The sequence below is a fragment of the Procambarus clarkii genome, chromosome 16, assembly GCF_040958095.1.
Source record: "Procambarus clarkii isolate CNS0578487 chromosome 16, FALCON_Pclarkii_2.0, whole genome shotgun sequence".
In the NCBI taxonomy this organism is placed as follows: Eukaryota; Metazoa; Arthropoda; class Malacostraca; order Decapoda; family Cambaridae; genus Procambarus; species Procambarus clarkii.
Window position 1 is genome coordinate 36,779,766 of NC_091165.1, and position 26,989 is coordinate 36,806,754.

The 26,989-nt window shown below is 50.9% G+C and overlaps 2 protein-coding genes across 2 annotated transcripts; one reads left to right on the forward strand and one right to left on the reverse strand.

Moving 5' to 3' along the window:
- Nucleotides 1-6,429: 6,429 nt before the first annotated feature.
- Nucleotides 6,430-13,250, reverse strand: LOC138365345 (putative protein FAM47C). The gene is made up of 2 exons (XM_069325645.1): nt 13,205-13,250; nt 6,430-8,237 (listed from the first exon to the last, which is right to left on the reverse strand). Exons 1-2 carry the CDS (start codon nt 13,248-13,250, stop codon nt 6,430-6,432), a joined length of 1,854 nt encoding a protein of 617 aa, XP_069181746.1.
- Nucleotides 13,251-16,241: 2,991 nt separating this feature from the next.
- On the forward strand, nt 16,242-26,988 carry LOC138365346 (involucrin-like). Its single transcript, XM_069325646.1, has 2 exons — nt 16,242-16,948; nt 25,563-26,988. Exons 1-2 carry the CDS (start codon nt 16,242-16,244, stop codon nt 26,986-26,988), a joined length of 2,133 nt encoding a protein of 710 aa, XP_069181747.1.
- The last annotated feature ends 1 nt before the right edge of the window (nt 26,989 follows it).

Here is a 26,989-nt window from a genome sequence, read left to right on the forward strand (position 1 = left end):
TGTTACACGGACCCTCCTGTTACACGGACCCTCCTGTTACATGGTCCCTCCTGTTACACGGACCCTCCTGTTACCCGGACCCTCCTGTTACACGGTCCCTCCTGTTACACGGACCCTCCTGTTACACGGACCCTCCTGTTACACGGACCCTCCTGTTACACGGACCCTCCTGTTACACGGACCCTCCTGTTACACGGTCTCTCCTGTTACACGGTCCCTCCTGTTACACGGTCTCTCCTGTTACACGGACCCTCCTGTTACACGGACCCTCCTGTTACACGGTCCCTCCTGTTACACGGTCTCTCCTGTTACACGGACCCTCCTGTTACACGGTCCCTCCTGTTACACGGACCCTCCTGTTACACGGACCCTCCTGTTACACGGACCCTCCTGTTACACGGACCCTCCTGTTACACGGACCCTCCTGTTACACGGACCCTCCTGTTACACGGACCCTCCTGTTACACGGTCCCTCCTGTTACACGGTCCCTCCTGTTACACGGACCCTCCTGTTACACGGACCCTCCTGTTACACGGACCCTCCTGTTACACGGTCCCTCCTGTTACACGGTCTCTCCTGTTACACGGTCCCTCCTGTTACACGGTCCCTCCTGTTACACGGACCCTCCTGTTACACGGTCTCTCCTGTTACACGGACCCTCCTGTTACACGGTCCCTCCTGTTACACGGACCCTCCTGTTACACGGACCCTCCTGTTACACGGACCCTCCTGTTACACGGACCCTCCTGTTACACGGACCCTCCTGTTACACGGTCCCTCCTGTTACACGGTCCCTCCTGTTACACGGACCCTCCTGTTACACGGACCCTCCTGTTACACGGACCCTCCTGTTACACGGACCCTCCTGTTACACGGTCCCTCCTGTTACACGGTCCCTCCTGTTACACGATCCCTCCTGTTACACGGTCCCTCCTGTTACACGGACCCTCCTGTTACACGGACCCTCCTGTTACACGGTCCCTCCTGTTACACGGTCCCTCCTGTTACACGGTCCCTCCTGTTACACGGTCCTTCCTGTTACACGGTCTCTCCTGTTACACGGACCCTCCTGTTACACGGACCCTCCTGTTACACGGTCCCTCCTGTTACACGGTCTCTCCTGTTACACGGACCCTCCTGTTACACGGTCCCTCCTGTTACACGGACCCTCCTGTTACACGGACCCTCCTGTTACACGGACCCTCCTGTTACATGGTCCCTCCTGTTACACGGACCCTCCTGTTACCCGGACCCTCCTGTTACACGGACCCTCCTGTTACACGGACCCTCCTGTTACACGGACCCTCCTGTTACACGGACCCTCCTGTTACACGGTCCCTCCTGTTACACGGTCCCTCCTGTTACACGGACCCTCCTGTTACACGGACCCTCCTGTTACACGGACCCTCCTGTTACACGGTCCCTCCTGTTACACGGTCTCTCCTGTTACACGGTCCCTCCTGTTACACGGTCCCTCCTGTTACACGGACCCTCCTGTTACACGGTCTCTCCTGTTACACGGACCCTCCTGTTACACGGTCCCTCCTGTTACACGGACCCTCCTGTTACACGGACCCTCCTGTTACACGGACCCTCCTGTTACACGGACCCTCCTGTTACACGGACCCTCCTGTTACACGGTCCCTCCTGTTACACGGTCCCTCCTGTTACACGGACCCTCCTGTTACACGGTCCCTCCTGTTACACGGTCCCTCCTGTTACACGGTCCCTCCTGTTACACGGACCCTCCTGTTACACAGACCCTCCTGTTACACGGACCCTCCTGTTACACGGTCCCTCCTGTTACACGGACCCTCCTGTTACACGGTCTCTCCTGTTACACGGTCCCTCCTGTTACACGGTCCCTCCTGTTACACGGTCCCTCCTGTTACACGGACCCTCCTGTTACACGGTCCCTCCTGTTACACGGACCCTCCTGTTACACGGACCCTCCTGTTACACGGTCCCTCCTGTTACACGGTCCCTCCTGTTACACGGACCCTCCTGTTACACGGTCCCTCCTGTTACACGGTCCCTCCTGTTACACGGACCCTCCTGTTTCACGGTCTCTCCTGTTACACGGTCCCTCCTGTTACACGGACTCTCCTGTTACACGGACGCTCCTGTTACACGGTCCCTCCTGTTACACGGACCCTCCTGTTACACGGTCCCTCCTGTTACACGGTCCCTCCTGTTACACGGTCCCTCCTGTTACACGGACCCTCCTGTTACACGGTCCCTCCTGTTACACGGTCCCTCCTGTTACACGGTCCCTCCTGTTACACGGACCCTCCTGTTACACGGACCCTCCTGTTACACGGACCCTCCTGTTACACGGACCCTCCTGTTACACGGTCCCTCCTGTTACACGGTCCCTCCTGTTACACGGTACCTCCTGTTACACGGTCCCTCCTGTTACACGGACCCTCCTGTTACACGGTCCCTCCTGTTACACGGACCCTCCTGTTACACGGACCCTCCTGTTACACGGTCCCTCCTGTTACACGGTCCCTCCTGTTACACGGACCCTCCTGTTACACGGTCCCTCCTGTTACACGGTCCCTCCTGTTACACGGTCCCTCCTGTTACACGGACCCTCCTGTTACACGGACCCTCCTGTTACACGGACCCTCCTGTTACACGGTCCCTCCTGTTACACGGTCCCTCCTGTTACACGGTCCCTCCTGTTACACGGACCCTCCTGTTACACGGTCCCTCCTGTTACACGGACCCTCCTGTTACACGGACCCTCCTGTTACACGGTCCCTCCTGTTACACGGTCCCTCCTGTTACACGGTCCCTCCTGTTACACGGACCCTCCTGTTACACGGTCCCTCCTGTTACACGGACCCTCCTGTTACACGGACCCTCCTGTTACACGGTCCCTCCTGTTACACGGTCCCTCCTGTTACACGGACCCTCCTGTTACACGGTCCCTCCTGTTACACGGTCCCTCCTGTTACACGGACCCTCCTGTTTCACGGTCTCTCCTGTTACACGGTCCCTCCTGTTACACGGACTCTCCTGTTACACGGACCCTCCTGTTACACGGTCCCTCCTGTTACACGGACCCTCCTGTTACACGGTCCCTCCTGTTACACGGTCCCTCCTGTTACACGGTCCCTCCTGTTACACGGACCCTCCTGTTACACGGTCACTCCTGTTACACGGTCCCTCCTGTTACACGGTCCCTCCTGTTACACGGACCCTCCTGTTACACGGTCCCTCCTGTTACACGGTCCCTCCTGTTACACGGACCCTCCAGTTACACGGACCCTCCTGTTACACGGTCCCTCCTGTTACACGGACCCTCCTGTTTCACGGTCTCTCCTGTTACACGGTCCCTCCTGTTACACGGACCCTCCTGTTACACGGTCCCTCCTGTTACATGGTCCCTCCTGTTACACGGACCCTCCTGTTACACGGACCCTCCTGTTACACGGACCCTCCTGTTACATGGTCCCTCCTGTTACACGGACCCTCCTGTTACACGGACCCTCCTGTTACACGGACCCTCCTGTTACACGGTCCCTCCTGTTACACGGACCCTCCTGTTACACGGACCCTCCTGTTACATGGTCCCTCCTGTTACATGGTCCCTCCTGTTACACGGACCCTCCTGTTACACGGACCCTCCCGTTACATGGTCCCTCCTGTTTCACGGACCCTCCCGTTACATGGTCCCTCCTGTTACACGGTCCCTCCTGTTACACGGACCCTCCTGTTACACGGTCCCTCCTGTTACACGGACCCTCCTGTTACACGGACCCTCCTGTTACACGGACCCTCCTGTTACACGGACCCTCCTGTTACACGGACCCTCCTGTTACACGGTCCCTCCTGTTACACGGTCCCTCCTGTTACACGGACCCTCCTGTTACACGGTGCCTCCTGTTACACGGTCCCTCCTGTTACACGGACCCTCCTGTTACACGGACCCTCCTGTTACACGGTCCCTCCTGTTACACGGACCCTCCTGTTACACGGACCCTCCTGTTACACGGACCCTCCTGTTACACGGACCCTCCTGTTACACGGACCCTCCTGTTACACGGTCCCTCCTGTTACATGGTCCCTCCTGTTACACGGACCCTCCTGTTACATGGTCCCTCCTGTTACACGGACCCTCCTGTTACACGGACCCTCCTGTTACATGGTCCCTCCTGTTATATGGTCCCTCCTGTTACACGGACCCTCCTGTTACACGGACCCTCCTGTTACATGGTCCCTCCTGTTACATGGTCCCTCCTGTTACACGGACCCTCCTGTTACACGGACCCTCCCGTTACATGGTCCCTCCTGTTTCACGGACCCTCCCGTTACATGGTCCCTCCTGTTACATGGTCCCTCCTGTTACACGGACCCTCCTGTTACACGGTCCCTCCTGTTACACGGACCCTCCTGTTACACGGACCCTCCTGTTACACGGACCCTCCTGTTACACGGACCCTCCTGTTACACGGACCCTCCTGTTACACGGTCCCTCCTGTTACATGGTCCCTCCTGTTACACGGACCCTCCTGTTACACGGTGCCTCCTGTTACACGGTCCCTCCTGTTACACGGACCCTCCTGTTACACGGACCCTCCTGTTACACGGTCCCTCCTGTTACACGGACCCTCCTGTTACACGGACCCTCCTGTTACACGGACCCTCCTGTTACACGGACCCTCCTGTTACACGGACCCTCCTGTTACACGGTCCCTCCTGTTACATGGTCCCTCCTGTTACACGGACCCTCCTGTTACACGGTCCCTCCTGTTACACGGACCCTCCTGTTACACGGACCCTCCTGTTACACGGACCCTCCTGTTACACGGACCCTCCTGTTACACGGTCCCTCCTGTTACACGGACCCTCCTGTTACACGGACCCTCCTGTTACACGGACCCTCCTGTTACACGGTCAACAGGAGGGACAGTCTGCGACACAACAGAGTCTGTGTCGCAGATATTCCAAAAGCAACAGTAAATATTACCCAATATGTCAATACTAGAAGAGAAGGAGGTGAGGCGCGCGGCATCAAAGACAGGCAAAGGTTTCTGTGTCGGGACCTTGGAGGCCGCGAGACACATGTGAGCCTCCAGAAGCTCCCACGAGTTTACAAGGAGGTCAGCGGCTGTTAGTGGGTCAATGGTTGGCCAGTGGTGGGTCAAGTGTGATGACCCAGCTGCAAGGTCATTGCTATATATATATATATATATATATATATATATATATATATATATATATATATATATATCAATGGAGAAAGAGGCAATGCCTTGATCAATGCAATGATCAGAGGCAATGCCTTGCCTCTGCTCAGTGTCCAGCAGAGAGAGAGCCCCGCAACCTACTGAACCGTGACTCTGTTAGCTTTGCCGGCCGACCAGACGGAATCACACTGCGACCGTGGAAGGGTGGCAGACAGTTGGCATGGGACTATACTTGTGTATCCACCCTGGCAACCACATACATCACCCTCTCTGCTGGCACAGCAGGAGCCGCGGCGACACGCAGAGAAAGAGACAAGTCAGTCAAGTACAGGCAATTAGTTCATCGGTACAACTTCGTTCCAATAGGGTCTGAGACCCTAGGCCCATGGGGTGAGAGTGCAAGAAGGTTTCTCAAGGATCTTGGTTCCAAGCTCATTGACACCACAAGAGACCCTAGAGCAGCAAGTTTTCTCTTTCAGCGCCTCAGTGTCGCGATCCAGAGGGGGAATGCTCGCTGCATCCTCGGTTCCTGCCCGGCGTCGGAGGAGTTCGAGGAAATCTACAGCCTCTAGGAAGCGAACTTTTTTTTGTGTCCTCTTAATGTTAATTTTTTGTATAAAATCAGATATGTAACTGTATAACCTTGCATAATAAAGTGTGCACCATAAAAAAGGGGGGTGGTAGGAGAAGCGAACACTCTTACGTATTCAGAGTTAAATGGCAAGTTTTTCCCTGAATGCTCTGTGTTAACTTCTCTGAGGCTGTGGGTCCCTATAATTGCACCAGAGGTGGTACCCCCCCTTTATATATATCAATGGATATAAATATATATCACCTGATATATAGCAATGACATATGACGGTAGTGTGATTTATGTTTATATTATCTGTGGATTCATTTTTTGTAGTGTTTTTTCCTTTATATATACAAGAGTTGTTACATTCTTGTACAGCCACCGGCACGTATAGTGTTCCAGGCAGGTCCTTAATAATAATGTTCCCTGGAATACGACCCGCCAAACCGTTTAACAACCAGGTACCCATTCACTGCTGGGTGAACAGCGGCTACAGTTATGGATTGGTGCCCAATCAATCCTCCCTGACCAGGATACGAACCCAGGCCAAATCGCTCGCGAAGCACCGTACGAGTGTCTTACCACTGCGCCACAGACACTACTCATCGACGACTTTATAAAAATTATACTTAAATAAATCATCGTCTTCACATTTTTTACATGGTGGATGGTAGAGGTGGAGGGTTGAGGTGGATGGTTGAGGTGGATGGTTGAGGTGGATGGTTGAGGTGGATGGTTGAGGTGGATGGTTGAGGTGGATGGTTGAGGTGGATGGTTAAGGTGGAGGGTTGAGGTGGATGGTAGAGGTGGAGGGTTGAGGTGGATGGTTGAGGTGGATGGTTGAGGTGGATGGTTGAGGTGGATGGTTGAGGTGGAGGGTTGAGGTGGATGGTTGAGGTGGAGGGTTGAGGTGGAGGGTTGAGGTGGAGGGTTGAGGTGGATGGTTGAGGTGGATGGTTGAGGTGGATGGTTGAGGTGGATGGTTGAGGTGGATGGTTGAGGTGGATGGTTGAGGTGGATGGTTGAGGTGGATGGTTGAGGTGGAGGGTTGAGGTGGAGGGTTGAGGTGGAGGGTTGAGGTGGAGGGTTGAGGTGGATGGTTGAGGTGGATGGTTGAGGTGGATGGTTGAGGTGGATGGTTGAGGTGGAGGGTTGAGGTGGATGGTTGAGGTGGATGGTTGAGGTGGATGGTTGAGGTGGATGGTTGAGGTGGATGGTTGAGGTGGATGGTTGAGGTGGATGGTTGAGGTGGATGGTTGAGGTGGAGGGTTGAGGTGGAGGGTTGAGGTGGAGGGTTGAGGTGGAGGGTTGAGGTGGAGGGTTGAGGTGGATGGTTGAGGTGGATGGTTGAGGTGGAGGGTTGAGGTGGATGGTTGAGGTGGATGGTTGAGGTGGATGGTTGAGGTGGATGGTTGAGGTGGAGGGTTGAGGTGGATGGTTGAGGTGGATGGTTGAGGTGGATGGTTGAGGTGGATGGTTGAGGTGGATGGTTGAGGTGGATGGTTGAGGTGGATGGTTAAGGTGGATGGTTGAGGTGGAGGGTTGAGGTGGATGGTTGAGGTGGAGGGTTGAGGTGGATGGTTGAGGTGGAGGGTTGAGGTGGATGGTTGAGGTGGATGGTTGAGGTGGAGGGTTGAGGTGGAGGGTTGAGGTGGAGGGTTGAGGTGGAGGGTTGAGGTGGAGGGTTGAGGTGGAGGGTTGAGGTGGAGGGTTGAGGTGGAGGGTTGAGGTGGATGGTTGAGGTGGATGGTTGAGGTGGAGGGTTGAGGTGGATGGTTGAGGTGGAGGGTTGAGGTGGAGGGTTGAGATGGAGGGTTGAGGTGGAGGGTTGAGGTGGATGGTTGAGGTGGAGGGTTGAGGTGGATGGTTGAGGTGGAGGGTTGAGGTGGAGGGTTGAGGTGGAGGGTTGAGGTGGAGGGTTGAGGTGGAGGGTTGAGGTGGATGGTTGAGGTGGAGGGTTGAGGTGGATGGTTGAGGTGGAGGGTTGAGGTGGATGGTTGAGGTGGATGGTTGAGGTGGAGGGTTGAGGTGGAGGGTTGAGGTGGAGGGTTGAGGTGGAGGGTTGAGGTGGAGGGTTGAGGTGGAGGGTTGAGGTGGATGGTTGAGGTGGAGGGTTGAGGTGGATGGTTGAGGTGGAGGGTTGAGGTGGATGGTTGAGGTGGAGGGTTGAGGTGGAGGGTTGAGGTGGAGGGTTGAGGTGGAGGGTTGAGGTGGATGGTTGAGGTGGAGGGTTGAGGTGGATGGTTGAGGTGGAGGGTTGAGGTGGATGGTTGAGGTGGAGGGTTGAGGTGGAGGGTTGAGGTGGAGGGTTGAGGTGGAGGGTTGAGGTGGATGGTTGAGGTGGATGGTTGAGGTGGAGGGTTGAGGTGGAGGGTTGAGGTGGAGGGTTGAGGTGGATGGTTGAGGTGGATGGTTGAGGTGGATGGTTGAGGTGGAGGGTTGAGGTGGATGGTTGAGGTGGAGGCTTGAGGTGGATGGTTGAGGTGGAGGGTTGAGGTGGAGGGTTGAGGTGGATGGTTGAGGTGGAGGGTTGAGGTGGATGGTTGAGGTGGAGGGTTGAGGTGGAGGATTGAGGTGGATGGTTGAGGTGGAGGGTTGAGGTGGAGGGTTGAGGTGGAGGGTTGAGGTGGAGGATTGAAGTGGAGGGTTGAGGTGGAGGGTTGAGGTGGAGGATTGAAGTGGAGGGTTGAGGTGGAGGGTTGAGGTGGAGGGTTGTGGTGGAGGGTTGAGGTGGAGGGTTGAAGTGGATGGTAGAGGCAGTCGTGGTGGTGGCAGTGGTGGTGGTGGCAGTTGTGGTGGCAGTGGTGGAGGCAGTGGTGGTGGTGGCAGTGGTGGTGGCAGTTGTGGTGGTGGCAGTGGTGGTGGTGACAGTGGTGGTGACAGTGGTGGTGGTGGCAGTGGTGGTGGTGGCAGTGGTGGTGGTGACAGTGGTGGTGGCAGTTGTGGTGGCAGTGGTGGAGGCAGTGGTGGTGATGGCAGTGGTGGTGGCAGTTGTGGTGGTGGCTGTGGTGGTGGTGGCAGCGGTGGTGGTGGCAGTGGTGGTGGTGGCAGTGGTGGTGGTGACAGTGGTGGTGACAGTGGTGGTGGTGGCTGTGGTGGTGGTGGCAGTGGTGGTGGTGACAGTGGTGGTGGCAGCGGTGGTGGTGGCAGTGGTGGTGGTGACAGTGGTGGTGACAGTGGTGGTGGTGACAGTGGTGGTGGCAGCGGTGGTGGTGGCAGTGGTGGTGGTGACAGTAGTGGTGGTGGCAGTGGTGGTGGCAGCGGTGGTGGTGGCAGCGGTGGTGGTGGCAGTGGTGGTGGTGGCAGTGGTGGTGGTGACAGTGGTGGTGACAGTGGTGGTGGTGGTGACAGTGGTGGTGGTGGCAGTGGTGGTGGTGGCAGTGGTGGTGGTGGCAGCGGTGGTGGTGGCAGCGGTGGTGGTGGCAGTGGTGGTGGTGGCAGTGGTGGTGGTGACAGTGATGGTGGCAATGGTGGTGGTGGCAGTGGTGGTGACAGTGGTGGTGGCAATGGTGGTGGTAGCAATAGTGGTGGCAGTTGTGGTGGCAGCGGTGGTGGTGGCAGTGGTGGTGGTGGCAGTGGTGGTGGTGGTGGCAATGGTGGCGGTGGTGGCAGTGGTGGTGGTGGTGGCAGTATTGGTTGTAACAGTGATGGTGGCAGTGGTAGTGGTGGCAGTGGTGGTGGCAGTGGTGGTGGCAGTGGTGGTGGTGGTGGCAGTGGTGGTGGCAGTGGTGGTGGTGGTGGCAGTTTTGGTGGTGACAGTGGTGGTAGTGGCAGTGATGGTGGTGGCAGTGGTGGCAGTGGTGGTGGTGGCAGTGATGGTGATGGCAGTGGTGTTGGTGACAGTGGTGGTGGTGGCAGTGGTGGTGGTGACAGTGGTGGTAGTGGCAGTGATGGTGGTGGCAGTGGTGGTAGTGGCAGTAATGGTGGTGGCAGTGGTGGCAGTGGTGGTGGTGGCAGTGATGGTGGTGGCAGTGGTGTTGGTGACAGTGGTGGTGGTGGCAGTGGTGGTGGTGGCAGTGGTGGTGGCAGTGGTGGCAGTGGTGGTGGTGGCAGTGATGGTGGTGGCAGTGGTTGTTGTGGCAGTGGTGGTGGTGACAGTGGTGGTGGCAGTGGTGGTGGTGACAGTGGTGGTGGTGGCAGTGGTGGTGGTGGCAGTGGTGGTGGTGGCAGTGGTGGTGGCAGTGGTGGCAGTGGTGGTGGTGGCAGTGATGGTGGTGGCAGTGGTTGTTGTGGCAGTGGTGGTGGTGACAGTGGTGGTGGCAGTGGTGGTGGTGACAGTGGTGGTGGTGGCAGTGGTGGTGGTGGCAGTGGTGGCAAGGGTGGTGGTGGCAGTGGTGGTGGTGGCAGTGGTGGCAGTGATGGTAGTGGCAGTGGCAGTGGTGGCAGTGATGGTGGTGGCAGTGGTGGCAGTGGTGGTGGTGGCAGTGGTGGTGGTGGCAGTGGTGGCAGTGGAGGTGGTGGCAGTGGTGGAGGTGGCAGTGGTGGCACTGGTGGTGGTGGCAGTGGTGGAGGTGGCAGTGGTGGCAATGGTGGTGGTGACAGTGGTGGCAGTGATGGTGGTCGCAGTGGTGGTGATGGCAGTTGTGGCAGTGGTGGTGGTGGCAGTGTTGGTGGCAGTGGTGGTGGTGGCAGTGGTGATGGCAGTGGTGGTGGTAGAAGTGGTGGTGGTAGTGGTGGTGGCAGTGGTGGTGGCTGTGGTGGTGGTGGCAGTGGTGGTGGTGGCAGTGTTGGTGGTGGTGGCAGTGGTGGCAGCAGTGGTGATTACAGCAGAGGTGGTGGTGGCAGCAGTGGTGGTGGTGGCAGTAGTCGTGGCAGTGGTGGTGGTGGTGGCAGTGGTGGTGATGACAGTGGTTGTGGTGGCAGCAGTGGTGGTGGTGGCAGCAGTGGTGGTGGTGGCAGTAGTCGTGGCAGTGGTGGTGGTGGTGGCAGTGGTGGTGATGACAGTGGTTGTGGTGGCAGCAGTGGTGGTGGTGCCATGTGGTGGCAGTGGTTCTGGTGTTGTCAATGATGGCAGCAGTGGTGGTGGCAGCAGTGGTGGTGGCAGTGGTGGTGGCAGTGGTGGTGGCAGCAGTGGTGGTAGTGGCAGTGGTGATGGCAGTGGTGGTGGCAGCAGTGGTGGTGGTGGCAGTGGTGGTGGCAACAGTGGTGGTGGTGGCAGTAGTGGTGGTTGCAGTGGTGATGGCAACAGTGGTGGTGGCAGCAGTGGTGGTGGCAGCAGTGGTGGTGGTGGCAGCAGTGGTGGTGGCAGCAGTGGTGGTGGTGGCAGCAGTGGTGGTGGCAACAGTGGTGGTGGCAGCAGTGGTGGTGGCAGCAGTGGTGGTGGTGGCAGCAGTGGTGGTGGCAACAGTGGTGGTGGCAGCAGTGGTGGTGGCAACAGTGGTGGTGGTGGCAGTGGTGGTGGCAGCTGTGGTGGTGGCAACATTGGTGGTGGTGGCAGCAGTGGTGGTGGTAGCAGTGGTGGTGGCAGCAGTGGTGGTGGCAACAGTGGTGGTGGTGGCAGTAGTGGTGGCAGTGGTGGCAGGCGCGTGACCTCGAGGGTGAATACATTATTGAGTATAAACCAGCCGCCCAGCTCAGACCAGGCAGCCGGCGGTCACCCTCATGTACACCCACTGCCAGCCTCACTGGTTAGGGTGTAGTATACATGCCAGGGTGTTGTATACATGCCAGGGTGTTGTATACATGCCAGGGTGTTGTATACATGCCGGGTCTAGTGTACATACCAGGGTGTAGCATACATGCCAGGGTGTAGTACACATACCAGGGTGTAGTATACATGCCAGGGTGTAGTACAGATACCAGGGTGTACTATACTTGCCAGGGTGTAGTATACATGCCACGGTGTAGTATACATGCCACGGTGTAGTACACATACCAGGGTGTAGTATACATGCCAGGGTGAAGTATACATGCCAGGGTGTATTATACATGCCAGGGTGTAGTATACATGCCAGGGTGTAGTATACATACCAGGGTGTAGTATACATGCCAGGGTGTAGTATACATACCAGGGTGTAGTATACATGCCAGGGTGTAGTATACATGCCAGAGTGTAGTATACATGCCAGGGTGTAGTATACATGCCAGGGTGAAGTATACATGCTAGGGTGTATTATACATGCCAGGGTGTAGTATACATACCAGGGTGTAGTATACATGCCAGGGTGTAGTATACATGCCAGGGTGTAGTATACATGCCAGGGTGTAGTATACATGCCAGGGTGTAGTATACATGATAGGGTGTATTATACATGCCAGGGTGTAGTATACATACCAGGGTGTAGTATACATGCCAGGGTGTAGTATACATGCCAGGGTGTAGTATACATGCCAGAGTGTAGTATACATGCCAGGGTGTAGTATACATGCCAGGGTGAAGTATAAATGCTAGGGTGTATTATACATGCCAGGGTGTAGTATACATGCATGGGTGTACTATACATGCCAGGGTATAGTATACATGCATGGGTTTACTATACATGCCAGGGTATAGTAAATATGCCAGGGGTTTAGTATACATGCCCAGGTGTAGAATACATGCCAGGGTGTAGTATACATACCAGGGTGTAGTATACATGTCAGGTTGTAGTATACATGTCAAGGTGTAGTATACATGCCCGGGTGTAGTATACATGCCAGGGTGTAGTATACATGTCCTGGGTGTAGTATACATCCCAGGGTGTAGTATACATTCCCGGGTGTAGTATACATTCCAAGGTGTAGTATACATCCTAGGGTGTAGTATATATTCCCGGGTTTAGTATACATCCCAAAGTGTAGAATACATCCCAGGGTGTAGTATACATTCCCGGGTGTAGTATACATGCCAGGGTGTAGTATACATTCCCGGGTGTAGTATACATCCCAGGGTGTAGTATACATCCTAGGGTGTAGTATACATTCCCGGGTTTAGTATACATCCCAAAGTGTAGAATACATCCCAGGGTGTAGTATACATTCCCTGGTGTAGTATACGTGCCAGGGTTTAGTATACATCCCAGGGTGTAGTATACATTCCCGGGTGTAGTATACATGCCAGGGTGTAGTATATATGCCAGGGTGTAGTATACATGCCCGGGTGTAGTATACATCCCAGGGTGTAGTATACATGCTAGGGTGTAGTATACATGCCAGGGTGTAATATGCATGTCAGGGTGTAGTATACATGCCAGAGTGTAGTATACATGCCTGGGTGTAGTATACATGCCAGGGTGTAGTATAAATGCCAGGGTGTAGTATACATACCAGGTTATAGTATACACGTCAGGGTGTAGAATACATGCCAGGGTGTAGTATTCATGCCCGGGTGTAGTATACATGCCAGGGTGTAGCATACATGCCTGGGTGTAGTATACATCCCAGTGTGTAGTATACATCCCAGGGTGTAGTATACATGCTAGGGTGTAGTATACATGCCAGGGTGTAGTATACATGAAAGGGAAGAGTCCACAGCAACAAAGCCCGGACTCAAGTTCATGTTGGGTACATTGTTTATAAGAGCCGATTCTACAAGACGGCGTCTGTGTAGAGTAGAGGCAGGAAAGATTATTTTGGAGGAAGACCAATCAATGGGATGATTAGAATCCCTCACATGGCAGAAGAGAGCATTGTTAGTGTCTGCAGACTTAACACTTCTCTTGTGTTCTTTAAGTCTGTCATTCAGTGTACGGCCAGTTTCGCCAAAGTATTGGAGAGGACAAGACGAACAGGAAATAGAGTAGACACCAGCAGCATTAGAAGCAGGAGGAGCAGTGTGAACTAGATTGCTACGAAGTGTGTTAGTTTGTCGAAAGGCGAGTTTAATGTCAAGAGGACGAAAGGTATTGGTAAAAGTTTTGAGTTCAGATATGAAGGGAAGGCATAGTACAGTGCTACTAGTGTTGGAAGCAGGTTTAGGATGAAAGAAATTTCGTTTAGCTTGAGAGTGGGCACAGTTGATGAAATGCAAAGGATAACCAAGGCGAGAGAATGATTTGTAGATAAAGGCAATTTCAGAATCAAGAAACTGAGGGTCGCTGATGCGTAGAGCGCGGAGGAAGAGAGAGACGAGGACACTTTTCTTAACAGAAGGAGGATGGTAGGAAAAGAAGTGAATGTACATGCCACTATGCATGGGTTTACGGTAGACAGAGAAAGAGAACCCAGACACAGAGCTGTGAACATGAACATCAAGAAAAGGAAGGAGGGAATTAGATTCCCACTCAACTTTGAAATGGATAGAAGGAGCCAGATTGTTAAGAGAGGCGAGGAAAGGCTGGAAAAGATTAAGGTCATGAGGCCATAAAGCAAGAATGTCATCAACATATCGAAGCCAGAGAGAGGGACGAGTATCAATAGAAGGAAGAAGAACAGTTTCGAAGTATTCCATGTAGAAATTAGCAAGAACAGGAGAGAGAGGGGAACCCATAGCGACACCGAAAGTTTGAGTGTAATATTTACCGTTGAAAGAGAAAGAGTTAGATTCAACACAGAGTCTAATGAGATCGAGGAAAACGTCAGTGGGAAGTGGGAGAGGAAGGAGGCCCTCTGACGCCTTCTGTCTGAGGAAAGAGAGAACGTCATCGAGCGGAACATTAGTGAACAGAGAGTCGACATCAAGACTAAGCATCTTACAAGAGGGTTGCAGGCGCAGTCTTTCTATGAAGTCCTGAGAGTGACGAAGGTGGGCAGGGGAAAAAGTGCCAAGGTAAGGTGTCAGGGTTTTAGCGAGCCAGGAGGCAAGAGGATAGCTGACAGAGCCCCGTGAAGAAATGATAGGACGAAGAGGAACACCAGGTTTATGAGTCTTAGGAAGACCATAGAAATAAGGAAGAGAAGGGCAGATGACACGGAAACGTTTAATGAGATCAAAGTCAGGAGGGCAAAGACTAGAGAGCTGTCTTAGTTTGCGGTTAAAGGAAGTTTTGAGGCGATCCAAAGGGTTAGAAGTCAGAGGGGCATAAGTGCGAGAGTCAGAGAGCAAGACATCTGCTTTTCGGAGGTAGTCCTCACGGTCAAGGACAACCACCGAATTGCTTTTGTCGGAAGGAAGGATAAGAATAGAGTTGTTAGATTTCAGGGAGGCAAGGGCAAGCTGGAAGCGACGAGGAAGGTGGTTATTTTTAGAAAACAAGCTGTCAAGAACGGGGATAAGGGCCCCTCTAAAGGCAGACAGGTCCGAAACTCGACTCTACACAAACGCCGTCTTGTAGAATCGGCTCTTATAAACAATGTACCCAACATGAACTTGAGTCCTGGCTTTGTTGCTGTGGACTCTTCCCTTTCACAGTATATACTCAAATGCTCTAATCTTTCTAACAAATGTGACTTAACATAAGCTTTCCCCCTTCCATTTCTTTCTTTCTCTTTCCTTTTCTTTCTCCCTTCTCCCTTTTTCTGTTCATTGTCTTCTCCTACGCTCCCTTGCTATCCTCTTCTTTTTCCTATTTCTATCTCCTTCGGTGGTTATAATAGGAGCTGCCTCGTATGGGCCAATAGGCCTGCTGCAGTTCTCATTACTACTATCCCTTACACCTGACTTTCCTCCTCAGCTCTCTCTTGCCTATTTATTGCCTGTCCCTACCTCCTCATCACAATCGACTTGAGAATGGTCCAGGACGGACCGAAACGTCGTCGTCCCTTCAATTTCTAGTGTGTGGTCTGGTCAACATAATTCCTCGTCTTGACCTGTCAAAAGGGCGCTAGCTAAGAAGCCAGAATCCTAATATATGACAGCTATATCAGAGAAAACACTGTACAAGGAACCATAAAGACCTAGGCTTAATTACCTTTTATTAAGAGGCAGTTCGTATTCTAACTGGATCGCCCTTTATATCTACCTAATATTCATGGCCACAAATAATTAGATAAACGGGTTTCGGCAGAACACTTAACTTGTATTTGTTGACAGCGTGTTGATGATGGTACACCTTTGGTTTCCATAACACTTCGTCCAAGTAAAATTAACAGGAGCCGAATTGCTCCCATGCCTCTGGTCTTAAACAATAACAATGGCTGACCACTCCCTCCTCACTGACGCTACTGGCCTACATTGTCAAGATGACAGTAAGTGATAGAAGGGTCACATTTACTCTATTTTAATTCTGATAATTAAGTTAATTTATATGAGATGTTTTTATGATGGTAAAGTCCAAAGACTAATGTATTTAAGAATAATTCCCACCATAATAGGTGGTGAATTTATAATAGTATGTGGTATGTGGTGTGGCCATCGGGCCTCAGAACCGGTTCCCATCGGGCCTCAGAACCGGTTCCCAGCCGGCGTCAGAACCGGTTCCCAGCGGGCCTCAAAACCGGTTCCCAGCCGGCCTCAGAGTTCGCGAAAACTGGGCTCTGGGCATAGTAATCCTGGGCTAATTTTATCTAATTTAGGAATAGTTGAGTAAGTTTTTTGGGTACATTAGTGTGAGGTGACGGACTGACACACCCAGAGACTCCAGGACTATATAACACACTCCTTGAAGAACAAATGAGTAACACTGTAACAGTCCCTGAAGAACACGAGAGTAACACTGTTACAGTCCCTGAAGAACTCAAGAGTAACACTTTAACACTCCTTGAAGAACTCAAGAGTAACACTGTTACAGTCCCTGAAGAACACAAGAGTAACACTGTAACACTCCCTGAAGAACTCAAGAGAAACACTGTAACAGTCCCTGAAGAACACAAGAGTAACACTGTAACAGTCCCTGAAGAACTCAAGAGTAACACTGTAACAGTCCCTGAAGAACACGAGAGTAACACTGTAACAGTCCCTGAAGAACTCAAGAGTAACACTGTAACAGTCCCTGAAGAACTCAAGAGTAACACTGTTACAGTCCCTGAAGAACACGAGAGTAACACTGTAACAGTCCCTGAAGAACTCAAGAGTAACACTGTTACAGTCCCTGAAGAACACGAGAGTAACACTGTAACAGTCCCTGAAGAACTCAAGAGTAACACTGTAACAGTCCCTGAAGAACTCAAGAGTAACACTGTAACAGTTCCTGAAGAACACGAGAGTAACACTGTAACAGTCCCTGAAGAACTCAAGAGTAACACTGTAACAGTCCTTGAAGAACTCAAGAGTAACACTGTAACAGTTCCTGAAGAACACGAGAGTAACACTGTAACACAGAGACACACTAAAAGTCTCACATATCAACACATTCACAAACTAACTGACACACTTAAACAGTAAGTCTTCAAGATTATCAACACACAGATTAACACACACAAAGATTCACAGACTCACACTCACAAAGATTCACAGGCTCACACTCACAAAGATTCACAGACTCGCAAACAAACTGAAAGATTCACAGACTTACACACACTGAAAGATTTACAGACACACACACACTAAAAGATTCACAGATTCACACACACACAAACCTTCACACACACAAAGATTCACACACTAGCACACACAAAGATTCACACACTCGCACACACAAAGATTCACACACCGTAGACCAGTATTTGACAACGCTTAATTCAATTTAAAATCCTAATATTAAAATTCCTCCATTTATAACTTTTTATACTAACACAAATTCTAAACTTTTTTTTAACCTAAGCAAAAGTATTTACGTTTAAACTCTGGCAAGAAACTCCGGAACGATAATAATACTTCTCCTTTACTGCAGAAGTAAAAAAGAAACACTCATTTCCTAAGGAAAAAGCAACCATGAGATGTAAACTAGTAAACTGTATACCTCTTAGTCTGCCCAGTAGATGGTAGACTAGTAGATTATTTGGGTCCAGACAGGCACCAAGATATGGTAAACTAGTAAACTACATACAATGTATATACTTCCATCCAGGGGCCAGATTCACGAAAGCACTTACGCAAGCACTTACGAACCTTTACATCTTTTCTCAATCTTTGGCGGCTTTGTTTACAATTATTAAAGAGTTAATGAGATCCGAAGCACCAGGAGGCTGTTTATAACAATAACAACAGTTGATTGGCAAGTTTTCATGCTTGTAAACTGTTTAATAAATGTAACCAAAGCCGTCAAAGATTGAGGAAAGATGTACACGTTCGTAAGTGTTTGCGTAAGTTCTTTCGTGAATCTGGCCCCAGGTCCCCAGGAAATGGTAAAGTAGCCAACTATATACCTTCATACATGTCGCCACGAGATTGTAAACTACTTAACTATGTTTCCGAGCAAATCCCGAGGCCACTATCAAGTATTTTCAAGGTCCTTGAAAGAATGTGAGGAGTCGCTGAGATAGTTCTTGTTAAGTATACTCGATAAATTACTTGATTGGGCAATTGTTTCAGAATTTTCTTCTCTCTTCTTCTTGAGAGCAGGTGCAGTTTGCATGATGAGCATATCCCCCGATGACTGCGCCGGGACACATGGTAGTAGACGTGCCAAAGTTAAGAAAGATAAGGGTCAAAAGTGCTGGTCGCGAAGAGCCGTAGACAGAGGAGCGGCGACGAAAACAGAGGTGGACGGGAGAGAGAGACATGCCGCACCAGAGGCCTGCATGTTATGTCCATGACGTCGACTAATATTTACTAGGGAACTCCCGCATCTGAACGCGCCTGCAGTACGCTTCCCACAGCAGTATGTGGGCAGAGGGGCGCCCTACCACCAGGCGGCGCCGTCGGCGGAGACATCCTATCCGGCACCTTATAAACAAACTCCTTCACCCGCGGGACCCAGATAGTGGAAGAGCACCACGGGATCAGAAGCACTCGGGCATCCCGAGAACAACCCAACACCCGACCCCGGCAGCCGGGACAAGGCTCCCCCAGACAGGGGCAACGAAGGAGGGGGCCCCGCCGGGACGCAGGCGCGGCATTGTCCCCGCCACTGGGCACTGGAGCCAAGGACCCCCGGGGCATATCCACAGGAGCAAACGGCCAAATTCAGACGTAATTTGTAAGAGGACAGGTTGTTCCGGAGAGCCTGGACGACACTGAATGTAAACATATCCTTCCAGAGAGGCTTTGCAACACGCGGCAATACAAGGATCTCAAATAGCGATCGCCCGGTCGGCCGAGCGGACAGCACACTGGACTTGTGATCATGTGGTCCCGGGTTCGATCCCGGGCGCCGGCGAGAAACGATGGGCAGAGTTTCTTTCACCCTATGCCCCTGTTACCTAGCAGTAAAATAGGTACTTGGGTGTTAGTCAGCTGTCACGGGCTGCTTCCTGGGGTTGGAGGCCTGGTCGAGGACCGGGCCGCGGGGACACTAAAGCCCCGAAATCATCTCGAGATAACCTCAAGATAACCCCAACAGTGATGTTGCCACGTCGACCTCGTCTATCAATAACATGAAGTGCTGAGTATCCGACTAAACCTCATGTCTATTAGTTTATTGGCCGATTTACTTTTAGATAAGTTGGTGAGGCAGGAGGACAACACCCCAACACGGGTGGTTATCTTGTGGTTATCTTGTGATGATTTCGGGGCTTTAGTGTCCCCGCGGCCCGGTCCTAGACCAGGCCTCCACCCCCAGGAAGCAGCCCGTGACAGCTGACTAACACCCAGGTACCTATTTACTGCTAGGTAACAGGGGCATAGGGTGAAAGAAACTCTGCCCATTGTTTCTCGCCGGCGCCCGGGATCGAACCCGGGACCACAGGATCACAGTCCAGCGTGCTGTCCGCTCGGCCGACCGGGTGAACCTGGTTTTGTAAACTACACAATCCTAATACATGTATGTAACATTATTGATTATAATATTGTGCGCTTGTTACGGTGTAAATAACCGGCAGGTAAGCTTTGGAAGAACTGAAGATAATAACAGAGTTGTTAACTACTGCAAGTGTCTAATACAAACGCTTATTTTAACAAGGACCAACAGTTGTCATTAATACAAGTCCAGGACGGACCACATGTGGCAACCCACAGTCTGGTGTTGGACGACCAGCTCGCACACTAACAACTTAACAGCTGAGGCCGGTGATTACCACTTAATTAACCCATTTAAGCTCTAGTACTAACAACAACATTGTAGCTTATTAATATCCACTATTTGTGGTATAGGCTACGTATATAATGTAACCCCCCTCCCCCCAACTTGTGTACAGGTAGCAGGATAAATTTAAATACAGTCCACTTCGAATTAATGAATTAATAATAATAAATTAAAAACAAATTAATGCCTGCTGGGAAAACCCCCACACAGTTAGGGCCCCTTGACGGAAGTATATCAATAGATGAGAGGGTATGACAGGGAGCACAGACAGGAGAGACATGGGTGGAAGCGCAGCCCGTCCTCAGGTTTCCAAACGTCAACAAACAGTCGTACTAAAAGTGTCATTACCGTAACCCACCAGAGGACCTAAAACAGAAAACGAGACAGTGTGTCAATTTCGTGAGCCGCCACCATTTTCTAGTACGACAACTTTTTGGTCTCAGGTAAAGTATACGTCAAAATGCGACGCTCTATGAGGAGGACGGGTTGGCCAGCCATCTGAACCCCAGACACCAACACGGCAATACAAGATATAAACAGAAGGATGCTGGGATGTTGCATGACAGGAAGCTTCAGCAACACCACCTTCAGGAGGTGAGGGTGTTGTTGCAACACCACCTTCAGGAGGTGAGGGTGTTGTTGCAACAACACCTTCAGAAGGTGAGGGTGTTGTTGCAACAACACCTTCAGAAGGTGAGGGTGTTGTTGCAACACCACCACCACAAACACCGTCCTTCAGCCATAACCAGCACTGGTGAGGCGCCACTGGGACTAGGCTGGCCAGCTCTGGTCGCCGCCCTCCAGACTATAGAGAACATACAGCAGAGGTGGACTAGGCTCTACATCCTCTACACTCTAGGCTCGCTAGAGTGCAGGACAAGGGCGGAGAACATCGTGGGCATAAAGGATCATTTTCTCGACAGTCATCTTGATCAAACTCACGAAAATGGAGTTAAGTGGTGAGGAAGGTGAAGGGTTCCATCAAGATATGAAAGCTATGGAGGAGCGATGCCAAGGATGGTGGAACACATTTTTTCGTGGATATTCCTGCGCGGGTCCTAAGCCTCTGGCTGGCCCACTAAGTGTTGCTTGTTTCTGTTTTACTTGGGCGGAGTATGAGTATTTATGACTCGTGTGGTCGCTTGAACACTTACCGGCAGACACAGTCTGGAAATGTAGCACTCCAGAAAAGCCTTCAAACGAAAATGAAATCTATGAAGGAAGAATGTATAATTGTCATCACTTAACGTATATAAACTCATGTCCATCATTCTTTTGTTTCCTCGGTACTCCAAATGAAATGCTAAGAATATTCTGATGATTTGGATTACTTTGTGCCCATTTTCTAATAAAATTAATTTAATTCCGGCATCGATTTTTATTTTTCTGTTTCAATATTTTGACCACCTGATGTATCGTAGTTAACAAATATATATTTGTTAATCTCAGAATTGATTCATGGATTCAAGGGGCCTCGTAGCCTGGTGGAAGGGGCCTCGTAGCCTGGTGGAAGGGGCCTCGTAGCCTGGTGGAAGGGGCCTCGTAGCCTGGTGGAAGGGGCCTCGTAGCCTGGTGGAAGGGGCCTCGTAGCCTGGTGGAAGGGGCCTCGTAGCCTGGTGGAAGGGGCCTCGTAGCCTGGTGGAAGGGGCCTCGTAGCCTGGTGGATAGCGCGCAGGACTCGTAATTCTGTGGCGCGGGTTCGATTCCCGCACGAGGCAGAAACAAATGGGCAAAGTTTCTTTCACCCTGAATGCCCCTGTTACCTAGCAGTAAATAGGTACCTGGGAGTTAGTCAGCTGTCACGGGCTGCTTCCTGGGGGTGGAGGCTTGGTCGAGGACCGGGCCGCGGGGACACTAAAGCCCCGAAATCATCTCAAGATAACCGCAAGATGGTATTGTTTATTGGAACGTTATTCTGAACAAAATGATGAGAATAGGATTGAGGTGATTGTGAAAATCATTGTAACTCGTGGTCTTATTTACGGCACTAATCGATAACGGAGGTATATGTACTCACCTAGTTGTGCTTGCGGGGGTTGAGCTTTGGCTCTTTGGTCCCGCCTCTCGACTGTTAGTCAAATGGTCGCTGTGGAACAATCTGGAGGTGATGGACAAAAGTCAGTGTGACATTAGAGTTCACTGTCCCAACATTAGGCACAAACCTGTCTCAGATATGACAGAACAAAATTGTTTTTGAGAAGTGCTATTGAGAAGTTATTTATTTAGTGTCTTTGTAAGGCTGAAATACATCTATATTAAATTTCACTGAATTTGATTTACCTTGTAAATTATTTAATGTAAATTATGATTTAAAACATATAAAAATATGATGAAATTCAAATATTTGGAATTCGGACAAAAAACACGAAAAATATTTGTACCGTCTAATATATAATGCATTATGTGAAAGTTTCATATAGATCGCATGGAAATGAAAACAATTTAGGAGTTAAAAACAATATATTTTTTATTTTAATTTCCTTTCAAAATTGCGAGGGATTCAGCGACAAAACCCCAAAACAATACTACTTTTAATATATACAACATTGCATATACTGTCGTCGGTCACAATATATATATTAAAATCTATATTTACTTCGATTACTTACAAACAAAATTTAAAATGAGGCTAGAAACCTTGCCTCTCTTGTGCTGTGAAAACCTAGAATTTGGAAAAACTTCACAGTTCGATTTTGTAACCACCAAAGATTAGTTACATAAATTGTGATGATGTTTCACAGCCTAGCTGACGTTTCACAGCCTAGCTGATGTTTCACAGCCTAGCTGACGTTTCACAGCCTAGCTGATGTTTCACAGCCTAGCTGACGTTTCACAGCCTAGTTGATGTTTCACAGCCTAGCTGACGTTTCACAGCCTAGTTGATGTTTCACAGCCTAGCTGACGTTTCACAGCCTAGCTGACGTTTCACAGCCTAGTTGACGTTTCACAGCCTAGCTGACGTTTCACAGCCTAGCTGATGTTTCACAGCCTAGCTGACGTTTCACAGCCTAGCTGACGTTTCACAGCCTAGCTGACGTTTCACAGCCTAGCTGATGTTTCACAGCCTAGCTGACGTTTCACAGCCTAGCTGACGTTTCACAGCCTAGCTGATGTTTCACAGCCTAGCTGATGTTTCACAGCCTAGCTGACGTTTCACAGCCTAGCTGACGTTTCACAGCCTAGTTGACGTTTCACAGCCTAGCTGACGTTTCACAGCCTAGCTGACGTTTCACAGCCTAGTTGATGTTTCACAGCCTAGCTGACGTTTCACAGCCTAGCTGACGTTTCACAGCCTATACCTGACGTTTCACAGCCTACCTGACGTTTCACAGCCTACCTGACGTTTCACAGCCTAGCTGACGTTTCACAGCCTAGCTGATGTTTCACAGCCTAGCTGATGTTTCACAGCCTAGCTGACGTTTCACAGCCTAGCTGACGTTTCACAGCCTAGTTGACGTTTCACAGCCTAGCTGACGTTTCACAGCCTAGCTGACGTTTCACAGCCTAGTTGATGTTTCACAGCCTAGCTGACGTTTCACAGCCTAGCTGACGTTTCACAGCCTATACCTGACGTTTCACAGCCTACCTGACGTTTCACAGCCTACCTGACGTTTCACAGCCTAACTGACGTTTCACAGCCTATACCTGACGTTTCACAGCCTAGATGACGTTTCACAGCCTACCTGACGTTTCACAGCCTACCTGACGTTTCACAGCCTACCTGACGTTTCACAGCCTACCTGACGTTTCACAGCCTATGAGAATTAGTCAAATATCAGGTTCAAAGCTTTACAACTCCGCACAAGGTAGTGGTATCGTGATTCCTTCAGGTTCGAGCCCCTCATTACTCTTCACGGTGTTGTGGTATCTTGTACCTCACGGACCCGGCTTCGAATCCCACGTCTTTCCTAAAGAATTGTCGATCATGAAGCCAGGTGGATGACTGCGTCAGAGCCTGAACAGTGAGGGTTGAGTTAACCGTGTCTGAAACCCTCGTGGTTGTACCGTATTGCTCAGGTGTTGAGGCTCTCGTGAAGTGATCACAGTGACCACTGGCCCCTGGGCCTGGTTTATCAAACCAGTTGATTAATTGCTGATCCAGCCCGTCCTCCTGAGACTCCCCAACGTCAGGAAAACGGTTAATTTAACGTGTCCTTATCCTAACCTACCAGAGGACCCAAAACAGAAAACGGGACAGTACGTCACTTTCGCCAACCGCTTCCATTTTCTGGTACTCTTTTTTTTGACCGTATATGACGCATACGAGGGAGAAGCGACGTTCCTTGTAAGAGGACAGGTTGACGGATCAGCTAAACTGTAGATGCATGTAACTCGCAGTCTGACCAAGACACCACCGGTCCCGGAACTGAGAGGAATGAGTTACGAGAAAAGGCTAAGGGAGCTGAACCTCACAACCCTTGGGAAACAGAAGAGTAAGGGGAGACATGATAACCACCTACAAAATTCTCAGGGGAATTGACAGGGTGGACAAAGACAAACTCTTTAGCGCAGGTGGGACAGGAACAGGGGGACACAGGTGGAAACTTAGTACCCACATGAGCCACAGAGACGTTAGAAAGAATTTTTTCAGTGTCAGAGTAGTTAACAAATGGAATGCATTAAGTAGTGTTGTGGTGGAAGCTGACTCCATACACAGTTTCAAAAATGTAGATATGACAGAGCCCAATAGGCTCAGGAACCTGTACACCAGTTGATTGACAGTTGAGAGGCGGGACCAAAGAGCCGGAGCTCAACCCCCGCAAACACAACTAGGTGAGTACAACTAGGTTAATACCACATATATTATTAAGGAATAGAGCGCAGCAACGCGTCCACCTCTTAAAGTCTCACCACAATATTCACTTCAGTTCCCCCCCCCCGGACAGTGTTGCACAGCTTCATTTTCCCCAGACAAAGTGTTGCACAGCTTCAGTTTCCCAGACAAAGTGTTGCACAGCTTAATTTTCCCCCCAGACAGTGTTGCACAGCTTAATTTTCCCCCCAGACAGTGTTGCACAGCTTCATTTTCCAAAGACAAAGTGTTGCACAGCTTCATTTTCCCCAGACAGTGTTGCACAGCTTCATTTTCCCCAGACAGTGTTGCACAGCTTCATTTTCCCCCCAGACAGTGTTGCACAGCTTCATTTTCCCCAGACAGTGTTGCACAGCTTCAGTTCCCCAGACAAAGTATTGCACAGCTTCATTTTCCCCCAGACAGTGTTGCACAGCTTCATTTTCCCCAGACAGTGTTGCACAGCTTCATTTTCCCCCCAGACAGTGTTGCACAGCTTCATTTTCCCCAGACAGAGTTGCACAGCTTCATTTTCCCCAGACAAAGTGTTGCACAGCTTCATTTTCCCCAGACAGTGTTGCACAGCTTCATTTTCCCCAGACAGTGTTGCACAGCTTCAGTTCCCCAGACAAAGTGTTGCACAGCTTCAGTTCCCCCAGACAGTGTTGCACTGCTTCAGTTCCCCAGACAGTGTTGCACAGCTTCATTTTGCCCCCCAGACAGTGTTGCACAGCTTCATTTTCCCCAGACAGTGTTGCACAGCTTCATTTTCCCCAGACAAAGTGTTGCACAGCTTCATTTTCCCCAGACAAAGTGTTGCACAGCTTCATTTTCCCCAGACAGTGTTGCTCAGCTTCATTTTCCCCAGACAGTGTTGCACAGCTTCCTTTTCCCCAGACAAAGTGTTGCACAGCTTCAGTTCCCCCAGACAGTGTTGCACAGCTTCAGTTCCCCAGACAAAGTGTTGCACAGCATCATTTTCCCCAGACAGTGTTGCACAGCTTCATTTTCCCCAGACAAAGTGTTGCACAGCTTTATTTTCCCCAGACAGTGTTGCACAGCTTCGTTTTCCCAAAAGCGTTGCACAGCTTCAGTTCCCCAGACAAAGTGGTGCACAGCTTCAATTCCTCAGACAAAGTGTTGCACAGCTTCAGTTCCCCAGACAAAGTGTTGCACAGCTTCATTTTCCCCAAAGTGTTGCACAGCTTCATTTTCCCCAGACAGTGTTGCACAGCTTCAGTTCCCCAGACAAAGTGTTGCACAGCTTCAGTTCCCCCAAGACAAAGTGTTGCACAGCTTCAGTTCCAACAGACAAAGTGTTGCACAGCTTCATTTTCCCCAGACAGTGTTGCACAGCTTCAGTTCCCCCAGACAGTGTTGCACAGCTTCACTTCCCCAGACCAAGTGTTGTGCAGCTTCAGTTCCCCCAGACAAAGTGTTGCACAGCTTCAGTTAACCCCAGACAGTGTTTCACAGCTTCAGTTCCCCCAGACAGTGTTGTACAGCTTCAGTTTCCCAGACAAAGTGTTGCACAGCTCCAGTTCCCCCCAGACAAAGTGTTGCACAGCTTCAGTTTCCCAGACAAAGTGTTGCACAGCTACAGTTCCCACAGACAAAGTGTTGCACAGCTTCAGTTCCTCAGACAAAGTGTTCCACAGCTTCAGTTCCTCAGACAAAGTGTTGCACAGCTTCAGTTTCCCCAGGCAGTGTTGTACAGCTTCAGTTTCCCAGTCAAGTGTTGCACAGCTTCAGTTTCCCCAGGCAGTGTTGTACAGCTTCAGTTTCCCAGTCAAGTGTTGCACAGCTTCAGTTCCCCCAGACAAAGTGTTGCACAGCTTCAATTCCCAAAGACAGTGTTGCACAGCTTCAGTTCCTCAGACGAAGTGTTGCACAGCTTCAGTTCCCCGGACAGTGTTGCACAGCTTCAGTTCCCCAGACAAAGTGTTGCACAGCTTCAGTTACCCCCAGATAAAGTGTTGCACAGCTTCAGTTCCCCAGACAAAGTGTTGCACAGCTTCAGTTCCCCCAGACAAAGTGTTACACAGCTTCAGTTCCCCCCAGACAAAGTGTTGCACAGCTTCAATTCCCAAAGACAGTGTTGCACAGCTTCAATTCCCAAAAACAGTGTTGCACAGCTTCAGTTCCTCAGACGAAGTGTTGCACAGCTTCAGTTCCCCGGACAGTGTTGCACAGCTTCAGTTACCCCCAGACAAAGTGTTGCACAGCTTCAGTTCCCCAGACAATGTGTTACACAGCTTCAGTTACCCCAGACAAAGTGTTGCACAGCTTCAGTTCCCCCAGACAAAGTGTTGCACAGCTTCAGTTCCCCAGACAAAGTGTTGCACAGCTTCAGTTCCCCCAGACAAAGTGTTGCACAGCTTCAGCCCCCCCCCCCCCCCCAAGACCACCACTTCCGGCGCCCCATGTCTACCTGGCCCTGGCGGAGGAGCACCAAGAAGTACCTGGAACCCGGACCCTCAAGACGGGTCGAGCCACCACTCTGAG

What these genes read in the sequence shown, in the direction of transcription:
- LOC138365345 (XM_069325645.1), bottom strand. Translation starts at nt 13,250, where the DNA reads ATGAACTTGAGTCCGGGCTTTGTTGCTGTGGACTCTTCCCTTTCAT. An exon ending in TGTGGACTCTTCCCTTTCAT is followed by an intron (nt 8,238 to 13,204) that starts GTATACTACACC and finishes ATCCACCTCAAG; the next exon opens with CCTCCACCTCAACCATCCAC.
- LOC138365346 (XM_069325646.1), top strand. Translation starts at nt 16,242, where the DNA reads ATGAGTAACACTGTAACAGTCCCTGAAGAACACGAGAGTAACACTGTT. An exon ending in CTAACTGACACACTTAAACA is followed by an intron (nt 16,949 to 25,562) that starts GTAAGTCTTCAA and finishes TTTTCCCAAAAG; the next exon opens with CGTTGCACAGCTTCAGTTCC.